The 19,777-nt window shown below is 32.7% G+C and overlaps 2 protein-coding genes across 4 annotated transcripts in view; one reads left to right on the top strand and one right to left on the bottom strand.

The window, feature by feature from the left end:
- The window catches only part of Rhp (GTP-Rho-binding protein rhophilin), a 282,866-nt gene that overhangs the window by 58,446 nt on the left and 204,643 nt on the right, over positions 1–19,777 (bottom strand). The window lies entirely within an intron of this gene.
- Positions 2,886–15,208, top strand: LOC142229873 (uncharacterized). The gene is made up of 2 exons (XM_075300450.1): positions 2,886–3,345; positions 13,925–15,208. Exons 1-2 carry the CDS (start codon positions 3,335–3,337, stop codon positions 14,814–14,816), a joined length of 903 nt encoding a protein of 300 aa, XP_075156565.1. The 5' UTR covers positions 2,886–3,334; the 3' UTR covers positions 14,817–15,208.

Genomic DNA, 19,777 nt, shown 5'->3' with positions numbered 1-19,777 from the left:
ATTTTATTTCTATAGAAAATTTTGTCAAAATTTTATTTCTATAGAAAATTTTGTCAAAATTTTATTTCTATAGAAAATTTTGTCAAAATTTTATTTCTATAGAAAATGTTGTCAATATTTCATTTCTGGAGAAATGTATGTCAAAAATTTATTTCTATAGAAATTTTTTTTTCAAAAATTTATTTCTGTAGAAATTTTTTTTCCAAAAATTTGTTTCTGTAGAAAATTTTGTCAAAATTTTATTTCGATAGAAAATTTTGTCAACATTTTATTTCTATAGAAAATTTTGTCAAAATTTTATTTTTGGAGGAAAGTTTATCAACATTTTATTTCTAGAGAAAAGTTTGTCATAATTTTATTTCTATAGAAAATTTTGTCAACATTTTATTTCTGTAGAAAGTTTTGTCAAAATTTTATTTCTATAGAAAAGTTTGTCAAAATTTTATTTCTATAGAAAAGTTTGTCAAATTTTATTTTAATAGAAAATTTTATCAAAATTTTATTTCAATAGAAAATTTTATCAAAATTTTATTTCAATAGAAAATTTTGTCAAAATTTAATTTCTATAGAAAATTTTGTCAAAATTTTATTTCTATAGAAAATTTTGTCAAAATTTTATTTCAATAAAAAAAATTGCCTAAATTTTATTTCTATAGCAAACGTTGTCAAAATTTTGTTTCTATACAAAAGTTTGTCAAAATTTTATTTCTATAGAAAAGTTTGTCAAAATTTTATTTCTATAGAAAAGTTTGTCAAATTTTATTTTTATAGAAAATTGTATCAAAATTTCTATAGAAAATTTTTGTCAAAATTTTATTTCAATAAAAAAAATTGTCTAAATTTTATTTCTATAGCAAACGTTGTCAAAATTTTATTTCTATACAAAAGTTTGTCAAATTTTTATTTTATAGAAACTTTTGTCAAAATTGTATTTCTATAGAAAATTTTGTCAAAATTTTATTTTAGTAGATAATTTTGTCAAAATTTTATTTCAATAAAAAATTTTGTCAAAATTTAATTTCTATAGAAAATTTTGTCAAAATTTTATTTGTATACAAAATTTTGTCAAAATTTAATTTCTAAGAAAATTTTGTCAAAATTTTATTTCTATAGAAAATTTTGTCAAAATTTTATTTCTATAGAAAATTTTGTCAAAATTTTATTTCTATAGAAAATTTTGTCAAAATTTTATTTCTATAGAAAATTTTGTCAAAACTTTATTTCTATAGAAAATTTTGTCAAAACTTTATTTCAAATTTTGTCAAAATTTTATTTCTATAGAACTAAAAATATGGCAGGAGAAATTTTTTGGGAATGTGGGGGAAAGTAGGAAATCTTTTTTGTCTTTGTAGGATAAACCGAAAAATTTCGACAACTTAAATTTTCAAAGTTAGACTCGACTTCAAGTAGAAATTATGCTATGATTCAAGTAAAAAATGTTTTCGTATTTTAAGGACATGAAATCTTTGGCCTTACGACAATATTTTTTTCAATGTATATGGAAGATATAGCGGGTTGTATTATGCCAATTACATCAGTCATAAGAATAAACAAATGTGGCGATAGTTTGCAGGTTATAATATTTGGTACAACACATAGTCTTGAGCTCATCATAACATATATATCAAATACTATGAAATTAAACTAAAACAATTAGGTTAGATTTAATATGGTAGATATTTTCGCCTTGTTTAGATGCCTTTCAATTTTTAAAATCAATGTTGACACACTTTTCTCTACAAGCTACAATGTTTTCACTTTCACCTCAAAGTAATTAATATTGTAATCGATTCTATATTGCTCTCTGGAGTTGCAAGCATTTAAAACTGGTCAGTTGACTTCAGAGATTTATAAATATTGTTTTTTTTGTTTGTTTTGTTTTCCTTCGGGTGGTTTCTTCGAACATTTATTAACACATGTTTTATTTTTTTTTATTATGTGCAACGCAAGATAATTAAGAAAAATTGTTGTAATTAAACAATCTCGAAACTAACAACAACTTCCATAGCATGGACAATATTAATTTAGTTCCAACACATATGAACACGCTTATTTTCTTGAATCATAAAATATATGTAATAGCATAACTTTATTTATTATTTATTATGTTGCGATATGCGAAATTTGAATTTATAGTAAAACTAAAATATAAGATCTACTATCGCCCCCAATATTTAATATGCCCAGTTTTTTTTATTATTATTTTATTACAACAATTTAATCAAAATTTTCCGTTATACAAATAATACTAAGAAAATGTTATGTTTATATTAGAATAATTGAGACTAATAATAAATTTGACATTAAAACTGCCAGCAGACGATAAAACGGTGTTCTTTTTATTTTGGGATTATCTCAGAGACCTTTGCCACACAGATATTTTATTTTAAATGGAGCGAATGATTTTTTAAGTACTATATAAGCTATTTAAATGTTAAATATCTAACTAAAATTATAACAACGTAATGCTTCTAAAATGAGCACGGAAATATTTGCGTAATTAGTGAATTAAACAATTTGTATATACTGATTTGAATTTAAATGCCCAATTAAAGGGGAAATGTGAGCAAACTAATTGAAGATTATATTTAAGTTAAGCCAACACAATTTACTAAAGCCAGCTGAAGTTCACTTAATTTTTTTGTGAGATCATTTTGAGTATTACAAATTTATATAACCCTTAAATGCGCACTGTATCTTTTAAGATACAACCAGAAAAAAATTCTTACGTTTTAAAATGTGTACCGAATTCCACGATGTTGAAATTCGTTTCAACAAAATCATTACTTTTTTTAACTTGTTATTGAATTGAATTGAATTTACTTGAATTAACAATCCAATATAATGAATTTTAGTATTAGTAATCGTATTGAATTATTCGAATATCTTCAAAATTAAGATACATCTGTATGGCAACTATTTATACATGAATTTATCGATAACTGCCTTTTCTCAAATAGATAGATTTTCTCCATTTTTAAAATTGTTGCTCTAAAAGATAAATGAATTTTCACTCAATTAATCATAACGCCTGCGCGCGAACCATATTAGATTTTACTTGTGCTTGAACATCTGAAGTGGTAAGAAGCCAAACACTGTAAATAAACCTACCTCAAACTGAAACCTCCATTATTTTTTCTTATTTACTTGCATACTTCTAATTGATAAACTTTTGCGGAGATACACTATTAAAACGATACAGTCCACTTGTAGACTACCGCATTTGTTCATGGTCCTATCGATCCGTCAAGGAACTTTGAGGAATTAATTTGTATTTAACTTGGATCACGTCTGCCACCGCCTAATTATTTGCAAATTGTTTCTACTGAATATTATGGAGAAAAGGTACGTACAATTTGTTAAATTGTGAACGGTCAGGGAAATCAGTGTTTGTTGTATATATTACCCTGAATTGTGGGCAAAATTTGGTGATTGCAACTCGTACTACCACTATTAACAATCTGAATATATAGATCAAAAAAGCACAAAGTCATCGCTGTTAAAATTAATTTGCACCATTTGAGTTATAAAGTAACTTGTTTGAAAGTTACACCGCTTTATTTGGTTCTTAACGAGCACCATTTAATATTCCGCGTGTGTTACGCACCGCATCTTACATATATGCAAATACTAATTTTCTTGTGGAAAGAAGAATTTTTTTAAGATTGTACAATTGTGTGTCGGAGTACATTTCGTGTTAATTTACATAAAAGGCACAGCACACGTTTCGTTTGGCAGCTTGCCTTTTACATCAAACTCCATTTGGGGTTAACATACAGAAATTAGAACTCGTTTTTTATGTGTAATTATGTTGTGAGACATATGCAAAAATTTGGAATGACATATGCATGAAATTGAGATAACAAACCACGGCTCAGCATTTAGCCTAACACAATTAAGATCGATGCAACATAACTAACCAGCATCTCATTTCCAACCTTCGAACATCTGGCATTTACGAGAGCCATCTTTCCATTATTTATGCACAACTTTTATGCTTACATGCATTCCACATGAGAAACAAACCCACATACATATATTAGTTACGACTTGTGTTGATAACATTTGCCTGCTAAGTAAGGCAAGAATCGAACACATACTGTTAATAACATTTCTTGATTGGAGAACGTCCCATAACTGCACTCACCCCACTAACATACCAACAAACGACGTCTAGAGTAAGTGCGTTGGAGTAACAGGGCTTACAGATTTACTACATTACATACATATATACATAATAATACTGCTGGTCTAAAAAGACAAGAATAAAAATATCCCTATATATTTGGAAACTTGAGAGCACTGTGCTCTCTCTTGGATTGTCAAATTTACCTCATGCACATGTACAAATAGATTTCATTAGATTGCAAGTTATTGGGCACATGAGCCTTCCATTTTTCTGCCACCACCTACAGCAAGATCTTAACGAAAAGAGGAGTAAAGTAGAGAACCCCATTGGTCAAAAGTAGGCAGCGCAGCTCAAGCTCTCTTAGAAAGAACAGAAAAGAGTTCTATGTGCGTTCATATTCTCTTCCATATTCTGAAGTCGGCAGCGCGGCACAAGCTCTCTTAGAAATAACAGACAAGTGTTCTATGAAAGTGAGAGTTTAGATTTCTCTTTGTTTATCAGCTTTTGACTTTCAAACAAACATTCAGGGAAAAGTGGTTGGTCAAAGTAAATACGGTCAAATTAATATAATTCTTGCTTCAAATTAATATAATTCGGAATTATATGTCCCATATCCACAATGCGTAAATGGTAATTGTCGGCTTGCAGTAAGGCATCTCGAATACACACAAGATTGGGCATACGTACACCTGGCCACCTCAAAATATTGAGAAGTCTAAACAGTGAGAGAGCGAGAAATAGGCTATTGATAGTTACGATTTTCATCAGCTCCTCATTCTGATTGAAAGCTGCGAGAATGAAGATGTGCTGGACATGAAAAATAAAGAAATAACTGGTTTCAGAAGAATAAGAAGTTTGTAAAGAATTTTGTATGGAAATTAAGTTTCAAATAATACGAAAGTGGTCGAAGAGAATTTGCCGGAGTTAAATTGCAAGAATAATACTTTATGAACAGAAATAATTGTGCAAGGAAAATTATATTTGGAAATTAAGCGAACGGTCATAAAAGAGGTTCGGAAGTAAACAAAACAAAGATTTGCTAAGGAATTTATGGAAAGAAGAGGCAGAGAAGCGAAACGTTGGTCAGATTTTTTTTTTTGGATGTGCATTGGATAAATTGCTCGAAGTTTCCATGGTCTGAAATGTACATACTTTGGGTAATGTTTTCTGTCTAACGGTGTGACAGTAAATTGAAGACGGTGGTAAAAGAAGACAAGGCAACGTGTGGAATGTTTAGTGGGTGAGTGCACGTAGAGTAGAGTTGCCGTGTGCATACATTAGAAAATCACCAAATATAAGAAAGTGCTTACATTTTGTTTATGCATCGTAGTAAATATATTCATGCTCTCTCTAGGAATTATATTATATGTACTGATAAAAATATTATATACACTGAGAAAAATATTGTCATGTCCTTAAAATACAAATGCAAATTTTGCTTAGCATAAAAGACGCATTTTTCTAATATAAAGTTTTTTTCTTTGTCCAAAAGTCGATGAACTTTTCAATGATGTCGTACTGTCCTTATAATTAAGTGACTTGATTTGAAAAGTGGTATCAAAAACAGAAAGAAAAACATTTTTGGGTGAGGTCAACTTGACTTTAATAATTCAGAAAAAATCTTTAAAATTAATGAATTTGTCTTTAAATTTGTTGTCATTTTGCATCTTCAGTACAAAGCAAAAAATCGTTCAATAATAGGACATGTTTTTCAACACTTTATTTTAAAGACTTATTTTACTTGAAACATATCATACACAGAAAAAAAAAAATAAACTACATTTTGGGAAAAATGAAATATCTCGTGCGAAAAATTAACTAAATTGTATTCCAAATTTTGAAATTCATTAAACTAACGAAAATTTTCCGACCTTTTTGGATTTTTAATTACCATTTACGAAATTTATCTTCCTCGAAAAGGAAAACTGAACTGAAAATAAAGGAAAAATCTTAAGCGCCAGATCATTCCCAATTTAACCACGCTGTAGTTCTTTCTTACTATATTTGAGAAGTGTATGAAAAACTTCTTCTGTTTTATTTCAATTGAACTAATTTGTATGCCATTGAAATTTTACTGCCATTTACTTTTGTCTTGGAATGAGGAAAATATCGTTGGTCTGGGGAAAATTTCTTACAAAATTTGAAGAATGAACTAAAGCAACGTAAAATTTGTGCACTAAATATTAGTTCATTTTAGCATCAGTTTTGCAACAGACTCTTTTTTTCGGTTTAATTTCTACTGGAAATCGAGTCTGATTTTGGAAAATAAAGTTTATGGTCCTAAAATACCTCTAGATTTCCAATTTCAGAAAAAAACTACGGTTTCTATAAGCCCAATACCCCAAATCGGGAGGTCGTTTTATATGGAGACCATTAGCGTAGCTTGACAATTTTCCTAGAATTAAAAGACTTAATGACATACGAAAAAAAAAAAACTGGAAAAAACAAAAAGATTAAAATTTGCTTTCTAGAAGCAAGTACACAAAACCCAAATTTAAAAGAGAATTGTGTCTCTAAAGTATCCTTACTTGTATTCTCCGCTTTTTTGGCTCGGAATCATTACCAAAAGTGTGAAAGTAAAGACAAAATCTTTGGACCCGGGTATGGTTTTTTTTGAGTGTTAATATACGGGGTCAATTAAAACTGGAAATACTTAAGCAAATTAAAATCATCTTTCAGGTCGAAAACCTATGTTGTCAGCACCTATATTAACTGTTTATTTTCATAATTCATTATGATTGTAAATATATAAATAAAATCATCTTTATACATTTCATTGGCGATTGTAATCCCAAATGTGGGGATTTGCAATTTTGTATTTATGTGGTAAAAGTGGTTAAGTCTGGGGCAGAAAATGAATAAAACCCAAATTGAATTGAATGTATGAGAATTGAATGTATGAAATATTAAGCGGTTTAAGGTGAAAGAATATTCGAAAAAAAATTTTACTCATACTACTGAGGAATTCTGAACTACTATTTTGCAACTGTTAATTATTTATTTTAAACCTTGGCAAACTGTCGAATAAAGAGAACGAAATTAGGTCTTTAAGCGTTTTGGACCGAAAGTTTATACAAGATTTTGTTCTTCGAATCGCCTTACTATAGTAATTTTTTGATTCTAAATCTTGGCTAATTGCCGGAAAAAGAGAGTTTACGGGATTAAGTTTGTAAAATTTAATATAGTTACATTTGTTACTGGAAATAATATTGCAATTTATGTCATTTATGAGAATTTTCCTTATCAAAGAGCAGAGGCGCCAAATTGTTATCATTTTGTCCTCTCGCGAAAAATTTTTTTGAGCAATCAATTTTTATGTGGGTGCCTTTTACTGAACCTAATTGTGCGTTTATTGGAATTTAACTTGCGTTTAGTAAATGGAATTAAAGATTTAACGTCGGTTTTCCAGCGCACATTTTGAAATCGAACATTATCTCATTTTTTGGAACTTACTGGGACTTTTTATTATCTACTTTATACCATATTTGAAAAAAAAAGGAAATTGAGAATTTCAATAACAAAATTATTGATTTATGCAAACTAATTTTTTGGAACACGTCATCTTACCCAGCTCTAAACAAATATTTGTTTGTGATAAAAAGATTTTAACTAACTAAATTTGTTAAAGTCATCATAGCGAAATCTCTTTTTTGAATTAACTGAAATATTGAAGATTGGGGAAGACGGAAAGTCTCCGAATATAGGATAATGATTGCAGATATTGCATCTGGGGCTTAAAGTTTTTCGAAAATACGATATGTTTGGCTTCTTTGTACAATTTTAAAATTAAAACTCATATTTCTCGGCCAGTTAATAGTTTTGTTTGTATACTACCCAACGTGAATGGAAATTGGTGTGATGTCAAAAAACTATGCATTCTGAACTCAGTGTTTTGAGATAAATTTTATCAAAATCTAGGATTAATTAACTGGGTTTGCATTGGAAAAAAAACCATATTTCGCAACATTACCTCATTTTTTGCGACTTACTGTGATTTTTATTATTTGCTTTTATACCATATTTGGGAAAAAATCACGAAGTTCAGTGTATGTGATTAATTGGAGATACTGTTATCAACTCGGATATCGCACGTTACGTTTCATTAATACCAAAATTTTTGCTTTTTTTGGTTTGTTTGGCCAAGTATAAACCAGCTATATAATTGTTCTTAAGTTCTTGCTCTTAAGTTGAGTTCCAAAATTCTCTTACTTTCGGACAGTTATTTTGGATTTCAAAATACTACAGAGATAACAAACCGTTACTGTACTGAAGTATACCAGACTATATTATTTCTCTGCAATACTAGTGTTGGGCTCTTCCGTACGAGATACAAACTTCTCTTATTGCTCAATATATCGACTTTCTTCGTGGTGACTGAGTAACACATACAAATTCAACATAGTTGTTGAAAAGCATTTACGCTGTTGAAGTTTACGATATTATTCTCAGGGGTATTGAGTATCTCGTGGTTCAATTACTTAAACTCTGTTGATTTACTTGTGACACTTTTGCAATATTCTGTGAGACTTATACTCCATTTAAGAGAAAATGTCTTCGCAAAAGTTCATATTCTTTTCTGATCAGTTGGTCACATATTGCGCTAATTTTTCGGCAATCGATGTGTCAGAACATTCGCTATCCAGTTTGAAAGTTGATTTGGATGATCTGGAACGTCGATGGCATACATTAACTCAGGTGTATGAGACTGAAATGACCACTGTGGAGACACATTCTAAATCTGAGAAAGAATCTATTCATTCCAAGTTTAACGAATCATGTAGATCGTACAAATCGTGTAAAACGTCAATCTTGGATTTGATAGAAATCGAGAAAAGGAAGATGGATAACTCGTCACGGTCGGCTGAGAGAACTGAGATCAGGACTTCGGATGAAAATGGATTCTCACTGAAAGTACCTCCCTGCGATACTGAGATATTCAGTGGAGGCTACGACAAATGGCCAAGTTTCAGAGATATGTTCTCTGCCATTTATATTAAGCATCCAAAGTTGTCACCTGCGCAGAAACTTTTTCACTTGAGGGCAAAAACTCGTGGGGAAGCACACCAAATTGTAAAACAATTTGCTTTAACAGATGACAATTTCAGTCTGGCATGGGATGCACTGAAGCAACGTTACGAGAACAAACGTATTTTGATTAATCATCAGCTGAGGAAAATTTTCGAAACTGAACGCGTTACTTCGGAGAAGGGAAAATCTTTGCGAAATCTTCAGTATACGATAAATAATTGTCTCTCGGTCTTGAAAACTTATAACATATCTGTCGTTTCATGGGATCCTATTTTAGTGTTCTGGGTTTCATCCAGACTACCCGATGAAACACTAACTGCCTGGGAAAACTCATTAACTGATCATCGGCAGATACCGTCATGGGAACAATTGGATATATTTATATCCAAACGTCTTCATATGCTGGAATCAATCTCAGATATGAGGAAGCCCTCAAACTCAACAACTGCACAAAACAAAACTCAAACTTACCACACTAAGACGGATTCTAATTTCCGACCCTGTAAGGCTTGCAATCAAAATCATGCTCTGAGAGTATGTTTTAAATTTAAATCGTGGCCATTTGCTCAAAAGAAGAAATTCGTTATTGATAATAAGATATGTGAAAACTGTCTATCCCATGGTCATACTACACAACACTGCCAAAGTGATAATGTGTGCCAAAAATGTCATCAAAAACATCACTCGATTTTGCACCCTGAAAATAATCATGCTGGCAGACGAGATGGAACACAGAGCAGTCTGTCGCAAAATGTTAATACTTTCCATACTGATGCGGTAGTTAACGATCAACCGACTACTTCAGCCGCTGCCTACACCGTACCCATTACTGATGTGCAATTAAACTTTGCCAACTCTGGGGAAGGAACTGTTTTGCCCACTGCTTTGGTTGATCTGGAACATTTGGGAACAAATTTTACTATTAGAGTTTTTATAGACCAGGGCTCGCAGGAATCATTTATTTCCAGCAGAATGATTAACCGTTTCTCAATTCCGACTAAGAGATCTTTCACGAGGATATCTGGTCTAGGAGGAACGATTTTAGGAAATTGCTCTAAAGTGTGCAATATAACTTTAAAGTCTCGCAAATCAGATTTTAGGCTACACACTTCGGCTTTAGTCGTTTCGAACTTGAAGAATTTGATGCCATATGCACAAACTCATATCTCTGATTGGTCCGAATTAAAACAACTTGACTTAGCAGATCCAAATTTTTTCAAACCTGGGCCCATTGATATGTTGTTGGGTAGCGATGTTCTGCCATCTATCATTAAAGCTGGTTTGGAAAAGAATGTAGCAGGAAGTCTTCTCGCTCAAAATTCTGAATTTGGTTGGCTCATAAGTGGGCCCCCGAAACGTCGAACTGTTACAACCTTTGCATCATGGGTTACATCAAATGATACCCTTAATGAAGATGTAAAGAAATTTTGGGAATTGGAAGAAATACCTAAGTCGAAAACTCTTTCTGATTCTGATATTTGGTGTGAAAACTTTTACCGTGAGACAACTTGCCGCTTACCAAATGGGAGATACCAAGTAAGATTGCCATTTCGTCAAGATCTACCTCCCGAAGTATTTCTCGGATCTTCGAGACGAGCTGCTATGGCTCAGTACTTAAACTTAGAGAAACAATTACAGAAAACACCTGAGCTTATGACTGAGTACTCGAACGCTTTACAGGAATATTTGGAACTGAATCATATGGAGCCTACTAAGTCATATGAAATCTGTGAAAATTCTCGTTACTGTTCCTTTTACTTACCACATCACGCAGTTGTCAAACCTGAGCGGACTACAACAAAAGTCAGAGTGGTATTTAATGCTTCAAAGAAAACTACTACTGGATTTTCTTTAAATGATATTCTGCACACTGGACCGATACTACAAAATGATTTAACAAATGTTATTTTGCGTTGGCGGTTCTTTAAGTATGTGTTTAATGGCGACATACAGAAAATGTATCGTCAAATTCATGTACATGAAAATGATCAACAATTTCAGCGAATTCTGTTTCGAAATTCTCAATCTGAAAGTATCCTTGATTATGCATTGAAAACTGTGACTTTTGGAGTAAACTGTGCTCCATATTTAGCCATTCGCACCCTTATACAACTGAGTGAGGATGCAAAACACACTCATCCCACTGCATCGTCAATTCTTCGAGATCAAATATATGTTGATGATGTTCTCTCTGGAGGACATTCTCTTGCTGAAACCAAATATTATTTAATTCAACTTGTAGATTTACTAGACTCTGCGGGTTTTCCTCTTAAAAAACTTACCGCAAATCATCCTGAGATTTTAAAAAATATGCCCCCCAAGGATCTTCTAAACGAAGACTTCTTGAAATTGGAGGATACGAGTGAAACAAAAACGTTAGGCATTCGATGGAATGCAATGAATGATTGTTTCCATTATAAAGTTTCAGTTATTACTATGCCATCTCCTCCTTTGACTAAAAGGAAAATACTTTCGATAGTAGCCAAGATATTTGATCCCGCTGGTTGGTTGGCTCCAATTATAATTGTAGCAAAAATTCTTTTGCAACAACTGTGGATTGACGGGACTGATTGGGACGAAGAAGTCAAGCCACATTCACTTGAGAAGTGGGAATACTTTGTTACAAATTTGCCTGATATTGAACTCATTAAAATTCCTCGTTGGCTTCACTACTCTCCACAAACTCGGATGCAAATTCACGGCTTCTGTGATGCATCAGAGAAAGCATACTGTGCCTGTATTTATGTCTGTACATACCCCTCGGAAGAACCTGGAATTTCACACTTGCTTGCATCCAAAAGTAAAGTAGCACCTTTGAAAACTTTAAGTTTGCCGAGATTGGAATTATGTAGCGCTGCACTGTTGTCCAAACTGTTGAGATCTGTTTCTCAGAACTTACCGTTCTCAGTAGCTGATGTATATTTATGGTCTGATTCAACGATTACGTTGGCTTGGCTAGATAAGCCACCATACCACTGGAAAACTTTTGTGGCAAATAAGGTTTCTGAAATATTGGAAAACGTCGGCAATGCCACTTGGAGACATGTTCCAACGTCAGATAATCCCGCCGATATTGGCACTCGTGGGTGTACTGCATCGGAACTTAGTAGTAACTGGCTATGGTGGCACGGGCCGAAATGGCTTTCAAAACCTATTGACTTTTGGCCAAAATCTGTAACATTTAAAGAACCTGATCTGGAGCGAAGAGTATCCACTTTCCAAACTGATAGTCAACCTGAGGATATATTGGATCGGTTTTCTTCCTTTAGTCGAGCTCTACGAGTACTATGCTACATATATCGATTCGTAAAAAAATGTAGGAATCAAACTTTGGTGAACATGCAGAATGACTTTATCACTAAGGATGAAATAATGACTGTCAAATTTAACTTAATACGTATAGCCCAAAAGAATTATTACGCACCAGAATATCAAGCGCTTGAGAACAACTTGCCCATTAGCTCAAAAAGCAAACTACTGACGTTAAACCCGAAACTTGATGAATACAAACTGCTACGAATAAATGGTCGTTTGGCGAACGCCGATCTTAGCTACAACGAGCGACATCCAATAATACTGCCTGAGAAATCACGTTTCTGCAAGCTGTTTATTGATTTTACTCATAAAATGTTGCTCCACTCTGAATACCAAGTAATGTTGCGTGCAATCCGCCAAGAATTCTATGTAGTTCGCTTAAAAAGTTCAATACGACACTGTATAAGGAACTGTCGCACATGTGCAATTTATAAACATCGTATTCGAACTCAGATAATGTCGTCTTTGCCAACTGAAAGATGTACGTTTTCCTTGCCATTTACGTATACTGGAGTGGACTTTGCGGGTCCGTTTGATTTGAAAACATCTAGACTGCGAAACGCAAAACTGCACAAGGGTTACGCTGCAATTTTTGTATGCATGTCAACTCGTGCTGTTCACTTGGAGGTTTGTTCGGAATTAACCAGTGAAGCTTTTTTGTCGACTTTTATTAGGTTTGTTGGAAGGCGAGGATTCCCTAACAAAATTTATTCTGATAACGGCACGAATTTTGTTGGTGCAAGTAGGACATTATTGGCTGAATATAGAACTTTTTTGAAGAATGTTCAGAAATCTGTTGCTGAAAAATATAGTACTCATGGATTTTCATGGCATTTCATTCCGCCCCACGCCCCACATATGGGAGGATTGTGGGAGGCGGCTGTGAAAAGCATGAAAACTCATTTACGTAAAGTTGCTTCCAATATTAAATTCACTTTTGAGGAATTTTCCACTTTACTGATTCGAATAGAAAGTATTTTGAATTCACGGCCCCTTTCACCCATTAGCGAGGATCCCACGGAATTGATTCCACTTACTCCTGGTCATCTATTGAGAGGAGCTGCTCTTATTGCAGTTCCGGAAGAATATTCCGACAACCTAACACTTATAAATCGCTGGAAACGATTAAAAACACTACAAATACAATTTGCGAAAAGGTGGAAAACAGAGTATATTTGTGAATTACAGAAACGATACAAATGGAAATCTACCCAACAGAATTTGAAGGTCGACGATTTTGTAATAGTAAAGGAAGATAACCTGCCGCCTAACGAATGGTGCCTTGGCAGGGTTACTAACGTTTTCAGAGGTAGTGACTGTAATGTTCGTGTTGCTGAAATTCGAACACAAAACGGAACACTGATTCGCCCATTAGTAAAACTTTGTATACTTCCAAACGCTTAGGAGTTAAATTTCCCCACCGTTCATAATTTAATAAATTTACGTTTACAGCTCAGTATCTGCCCTTCCAAAATGCCGCATTTGCTACAAAAGGCATACATTGAGAGACTGTCAAGCTTTTTATAATATGGATGTCTCAAAACGAAGACAGGAAGTGAAGGAAAAGCGGTTTTGTTTTAAATGCCTGTGCTCGTCCCATACCCGTGAGTGGTGTAGATCACGCAAAACTTGCATGGTGTGTAACAGTAATCACCACACACTATTACATGTCGACGACCACAACAAGCCTCGCCGTATTCATCAAAAACATGCTTCCAAGTCCTCCCATAGTACTCAACGCCTGGAGTCCAACCGCCGCAGCTCAACTCGGTTGTCGTTAAGTGCCAATCAGTCACGTCGTCACGCCACTGCCGAAAACTATGGTTCACAGCGCGCACCACCATTGGTTCACGAACGGCTGAGCCGCAAAAGAAAAGTTCACGTTTTTCTTCCCACTGCACTGGCACGTCTCCTTACCCCTGGTGGTCCTGCCAAGGTAAGATTGATGCTGAATTCAGCTAGCCTCCGAACTTATGTCCTGAGGTCTATGGTACAACGTTATCATCTGCCAACAACTCGAAAAAATGGCGAAGAATTTTGTACACTCAGCATGCAGTCCTACTATGATTCAGCGATGAAGATTCAGATCACCGGAGCGGTTCAACGCCGATTGGAGGTAGCAACACCAGAGACCACGAAAGATAAGCAACTACAATCAGTTTATAATCATATAGCGGACTTAGCCGACCCCCATTTTTATAACCCGATTGATATTGAAGTTGTAATTGGAAATGATCAAATTTCTAAGATCCTACTGGCGGGCCTAATACAAACATCCTCCTCTATGCCTATAGCTCAAAGCTCAATTTTTGGATGGGTTATATCCGGTGCTTACAGTTATTAAGTTGCAACGCTGCAAGGGGGGCTGAATGTTGAAATTCGTTTCAACAAAATCATTACTTTTTTTAACTTGTTATTGAATTGAATTGAATTTACTTGAATTAACAATCCAATATAATGAATTTTAGTATTAGTAATCGTATTGAATTATTCGAATATCTTCAAAATTAAGATACATCTGTATGGCAACTATTTATACATGAATTTATCGATAACTGCCTTTTCTCAAATAGATAGATTTTCTCCATTTTTAAAATTGTTGCTCTAAAAGATAAATGAATTTTCACTCAATTAATCATAACGCCTGCGCGCGAACCATATTAGATTTTACTTGTGCTTGAACATCTGAAGTGGTAAGAAGCCAAACACTGTAAATAAACCTACCTCAAACTGAAACCTCCATTATTTTTTCTTATTTACTTGCATACTTCTAATTGATAAACTTTTGCGGAGATACACTATTAAAACGATACAGTCCACTTGTAGACTACCGCATTTGTTCACACGAAATTAATTTTGATGCGTATAAAACATCATAATGCTATTTTTAAAAATATGTTTTCTGGAAAAATTGTAGTAAATTTTGACCAAAAACTCGAAAAACTACAAATTTGAAGTTAAATAATATTTACCAGATTTTAAAGTAATGTTAACAAAAAACTGTGTACACACAAAAAATTTTTTTCTGATTCAATCACGAAATTAATTGATCCAATTAATTTTTTAATTGAAATGTCTTCAATCACAGAAATGATAGCATCAATTAAAAAATTAATTGAAAGTCAATTAAAAAATTAATTGATCCAATTAAAAAATTAATTGATACTATTAATTTTTGTGATTGATTTTTGTTTTTTTTTTAATTGAATATTTTTTAAAACTCAATTAAAATTTTAATTGGAAAATTTTTCGTGAAATTTTTTTCTGTGTAGTGTAAAAATATTTATATTATCTGCTCCCTACTTTACACCATTTTTTTTTAACATTTGCATATTGTACTTTTTTTTGAATACAGTTTTTTTTCTTGCTAAAACTGTTTTAAAGAATGTCCGTTTTTAAATCATACTGAACATTTCTGAGATTTTTTTATACCTTGTTTGAAAAACTATGGAATACAGTTTGAAGAGCACCGATTTCACGAATTTCCAAACATTGGTGTTAAAACTGTATATTTTGGAAAGTGAGGTTTTCAACTCCTTTGGAATACTATATTACATTGAAATATCCCAAATATTTATAATTTATATTATTTTGGAAAATGAGTTTAAAAATGTCCCCAAAAATAGCCAACTAAATTTTTTAAATAAAAGTAAAATGTCGTTGAATTATAATTCGTTATTGATAGTTGAAGATCAACAATTTTGAACTTCCTAATTGAGGATATTTGGCATACATGTCCTCATAAATATCAAAGAAGGTAACTGTCTTCAATTTCCATATTTCTTGGTTTTTATTCAATTAAGAAGTGCATCGAATTTTAATTCTAACCTTTACTGCAAGGCCACATTTTGATAATTTATTTCCGAAAACCATTACCTATTTGGATTTACTAAAATTTAATTGAAAACATTCATACATATAATTTCAAGACCATCATATTGAGGTTTTACTGCATGCGTAATCGTGGGTAAATAAACTGAAATGCACTTCAATTGTTAAAGTCCATGACCACAACAAAACATGTCCGTCCAATTGTGTGCCCCAAAGACGTGACAAAGTTCTTTAACACGTACGTAAAATGTGTCTTCTTCATTGTATGTGTTTACCCCCTTTTTCAAAGCAACACAATATGTTGAAACCAAAGTACATTTCTAAAGTCAATGAAACTGTCCTATCTAAGTATGCCTAACCAAGCCTTTACGCTTTCGACGCCTGTCTGCATAGGAAAGCTTAGGTGGTGTAACAAATATGGCATCAATAGACTAAGGTGACAATTATTTAAAAGGGTGGAACTTAAAATACTCCTAAGATTTCCCATGGAAACCTTATTCAGCTGGGCTGAATTAAAGTTTTTCTACAGAAAACCTTATTCAGCAGGCTGAAATACAATCTTCCTATAGTAAACCTTATTCAGCCAGGTTGAACTAAAATTTTCCTGTAGAAAACCTGATTCAGCCAGGCTGAATTAAAGTTTTCCCTATAGAAAACCTTATTCAGCTAGCCTGAATTAAAGTTTTTCTATAGGCTAAATTAAACTTTCCTATATAAAACCTTATTCAACCAGGCTGAATTCCAGTTTTTCTACAGAAAACCTTATTCAGCCAAGCTTAACTAAAGTCTTATTTAGCTAGGCTAAATTAAACTTTTCCTATATAAAACCTTATTCAGCCAGGCTGAATTACAGTTTTCCCAAGGAAAGCCTTATTCAGCCAGGCTGAATTAAAGTTTTTGTATAGAAACCCTATTCAGCCAGGCTGGATTAAAGTTTTCTTATAGAAAATCTTATTCACCTAGACTGAATTAAAGTTTTTCTATAGAAAACCTTATTCAGCCAGGCTGAATTAAAGTTTTCCCTATAGAAAACCTTATTTTTACAGTTTTCCTATAGAAAATCTTATTCAGCCAAGCTTAATAAAAGCTTTCCTATAGAAACCCTTATTTAGCTAGGCTAAATTAAAGTTTTCCCTATAGAAAACTTTATTCAGCCAGTCTGAATTACAGTTTTCCTAAGGAAACCCTTATCCAGCCAGGCTGAATTACAGTTTTCCTAAGGAAAAACTTATTTATCCAGGCTGAATTAAAGTTTTCGTATAGAACCCCTATTCAGCCATGCTGAATTAAAGTTTTCTTATACAAAATCTTATTTAGCTAGCCAGAATTCAAGTTTTTCTATAGAAAACTTTATTCAGCCAGGCTGAATTAAAGTTTTCCTATAGAAAACCTTGAATTAAAGTTTTCCTATAGAAAACCTTGAATTAAAGTTTTCCTATAGAAAACCGCTTTCACCCAGGCTGAATTAAAGTTTTCCTATAGAAAACCTTATTCAGCCAGGCTGACTTAAAGTTTTTCTATAGAAAACCATATTCAGATAGTCTGAATTAATTTTTTTCTGTAGAATCTGTACTGAATAAGATTTTGTAAGAAATTATTCCACCCCATTGTTAAAATTTTTGAATCTTTTGGCAACACAGACAACATTTTAAATTTAAAGTTTGACTTCTTCAGCTGCTTTAAGTGTTTTTTATGTTTTTAAAGGTTCTGTAAAATTGTCACTACTGGCAGCTACAATTGCGCCACCATCATTTCAACTTCTGTACACCAATTAGATTAAAGGCCATCTGGATTTTTGAATTTAAGATCTTCACTTTTTTCTGTTTGGTTGTGTGAAACTAACGATTTTTTGTAGCAATAATGGGTGGTAATAAATGCCAAGTTTAAATAAAAATAAACGATGTAGATATGCAAGAAGAAGAATCGAACTCAAAAAGAACTTAAGCTTAATATGTTTCCTCCTTTTTGTGTTTGCATGATTCTGGTAATAAATGACGCGAGTTGTTGTTCTTGGAATTGCGATATGGTTTGTATTGTTTTTAGGGATTAAGGGCCGTGTCGGTGTGGATGCAGGTATGGAGGAAAGAAACTGAAGTCTAAGGCTGAATAAAAGATCCTCTTAAAGCACAATTTAATGCCATGTACAGGTGTGATATAAATCCTTATAAAAATCATTACTCAGCGAGTCTGAAAACATTATTCAGTTGTAAAATTTCTTATACAAGCAACGCTAGAAGTCTTTGGTCAGCTTATTCAAAGAAACCCTTAGTTTCCTACAGAAAACCTGGGCTGGATTAATGGATTCCTATAGAAAACCTTATTCAGCCAGGCTGAATTAAAGTTTTCCTATAGAAAACCTTATTCAGCCAGGCTGAATTAAAGTTTTCCTATAGAAAACCTTATTCAGCCAGGCTAAATTAAAGTTTTCCTATAGAAAACCTTATTCAGCCAGGCTGAATTAAAGTTTTCCTATAGAAAACCTTATTCAGCCAGGCTGAATTAAAGTTTTCCTATAGAAAACCTTATTCAGCCAGGCTGAATTAAAGTTTTCCTATAGAAAACCTTATTCAGCCAGGCTGAATTAAAGTTTTCGTATAGAAAACCTTATTCAGCCAGGCTGAATTAAAGCTTTCCTATAGAAAACCTTATTCAGCCGGGCTGATTTACAGTTTTCCTATAGAAAACCTTATTTAGCCAGGCTGAATTAAATTTTTCCTATAGAAAACCTTATCCAGCCAGAATGAATTAAAGTTTTCCTATAGAAAACCTTATTCAACCAGGCTGAATTAAAGCTTTCCTATAGAAAACCTTATTCAGCTGGGCTGAATTTAAGTTTTCCTATAGAAAACCTTATTCAGCCAGGCTGAATTAAAGCTTTCCTATAACAACTTTATTCAGCCAGGATGAATTAGAGTTTTACTCTAGAAAAATTTATTCGGCCATGCTGAATTAATGTTTTCCTATAAAAAAACCTAATTCAGTCAGGCTGAATTAAAGTTTTACTTTAGAAATCCTTATTCAGCCAGGCTGAATTAAAGTTTTCATATAGAAAACCTTATTCATCCAGGCTGAATTAAAGTTTTCCTATAAAAAACCTAATTCAGCTGCGCTGATTTAAAGTTTTCCTATAGAAAATCTTATTTAGCCATTCTAAACTAAAGTTTTCCTATAGAAAATCTTATTCAGCTAGGCTGAATTAAAGTTTCCTATAGACAAACTAAATTAAAGTTTTCCTACAGAGAAACTTATTTATCGATGCAAAATTAAAAAAAAAGTCTCCCAATAGTACCGGGACAGCCCTTACCAATGGTTGCATTAATTCTGATATATTTTGTTACATTTGCTTCTGTATGGTATTTGCTGTTCTCTTCTTTAAAAGTGCTATGTGACTTTTATCATCGTTATTGTTATTGTGTATTTTCTCGAACCTTTGTTTGGTTTGAGGTTGATTTTATTTTTATTTTGGCTTTTTGC

This window comes from Haematobia irritans, chromosome 3, assembly GCF_050003625.1.
Source record: "Haematobia irritans isolate KBUSLIRL chromosome 3, ASM5000362v1, whole genome shotgun sequence".
In the NCBI taxonomy this organism is placed as follows: domain Eukaryota; kingdom Metazoa; phylum Arthropoda; class Insecta; order Diptera; family Muscidae; genus Haematobia; species Haematobia irritans.
Note: the sequence above shows the minus strand (reverse complement) of the source record. Positions and strands in the feature narration are given on the sequence as shown.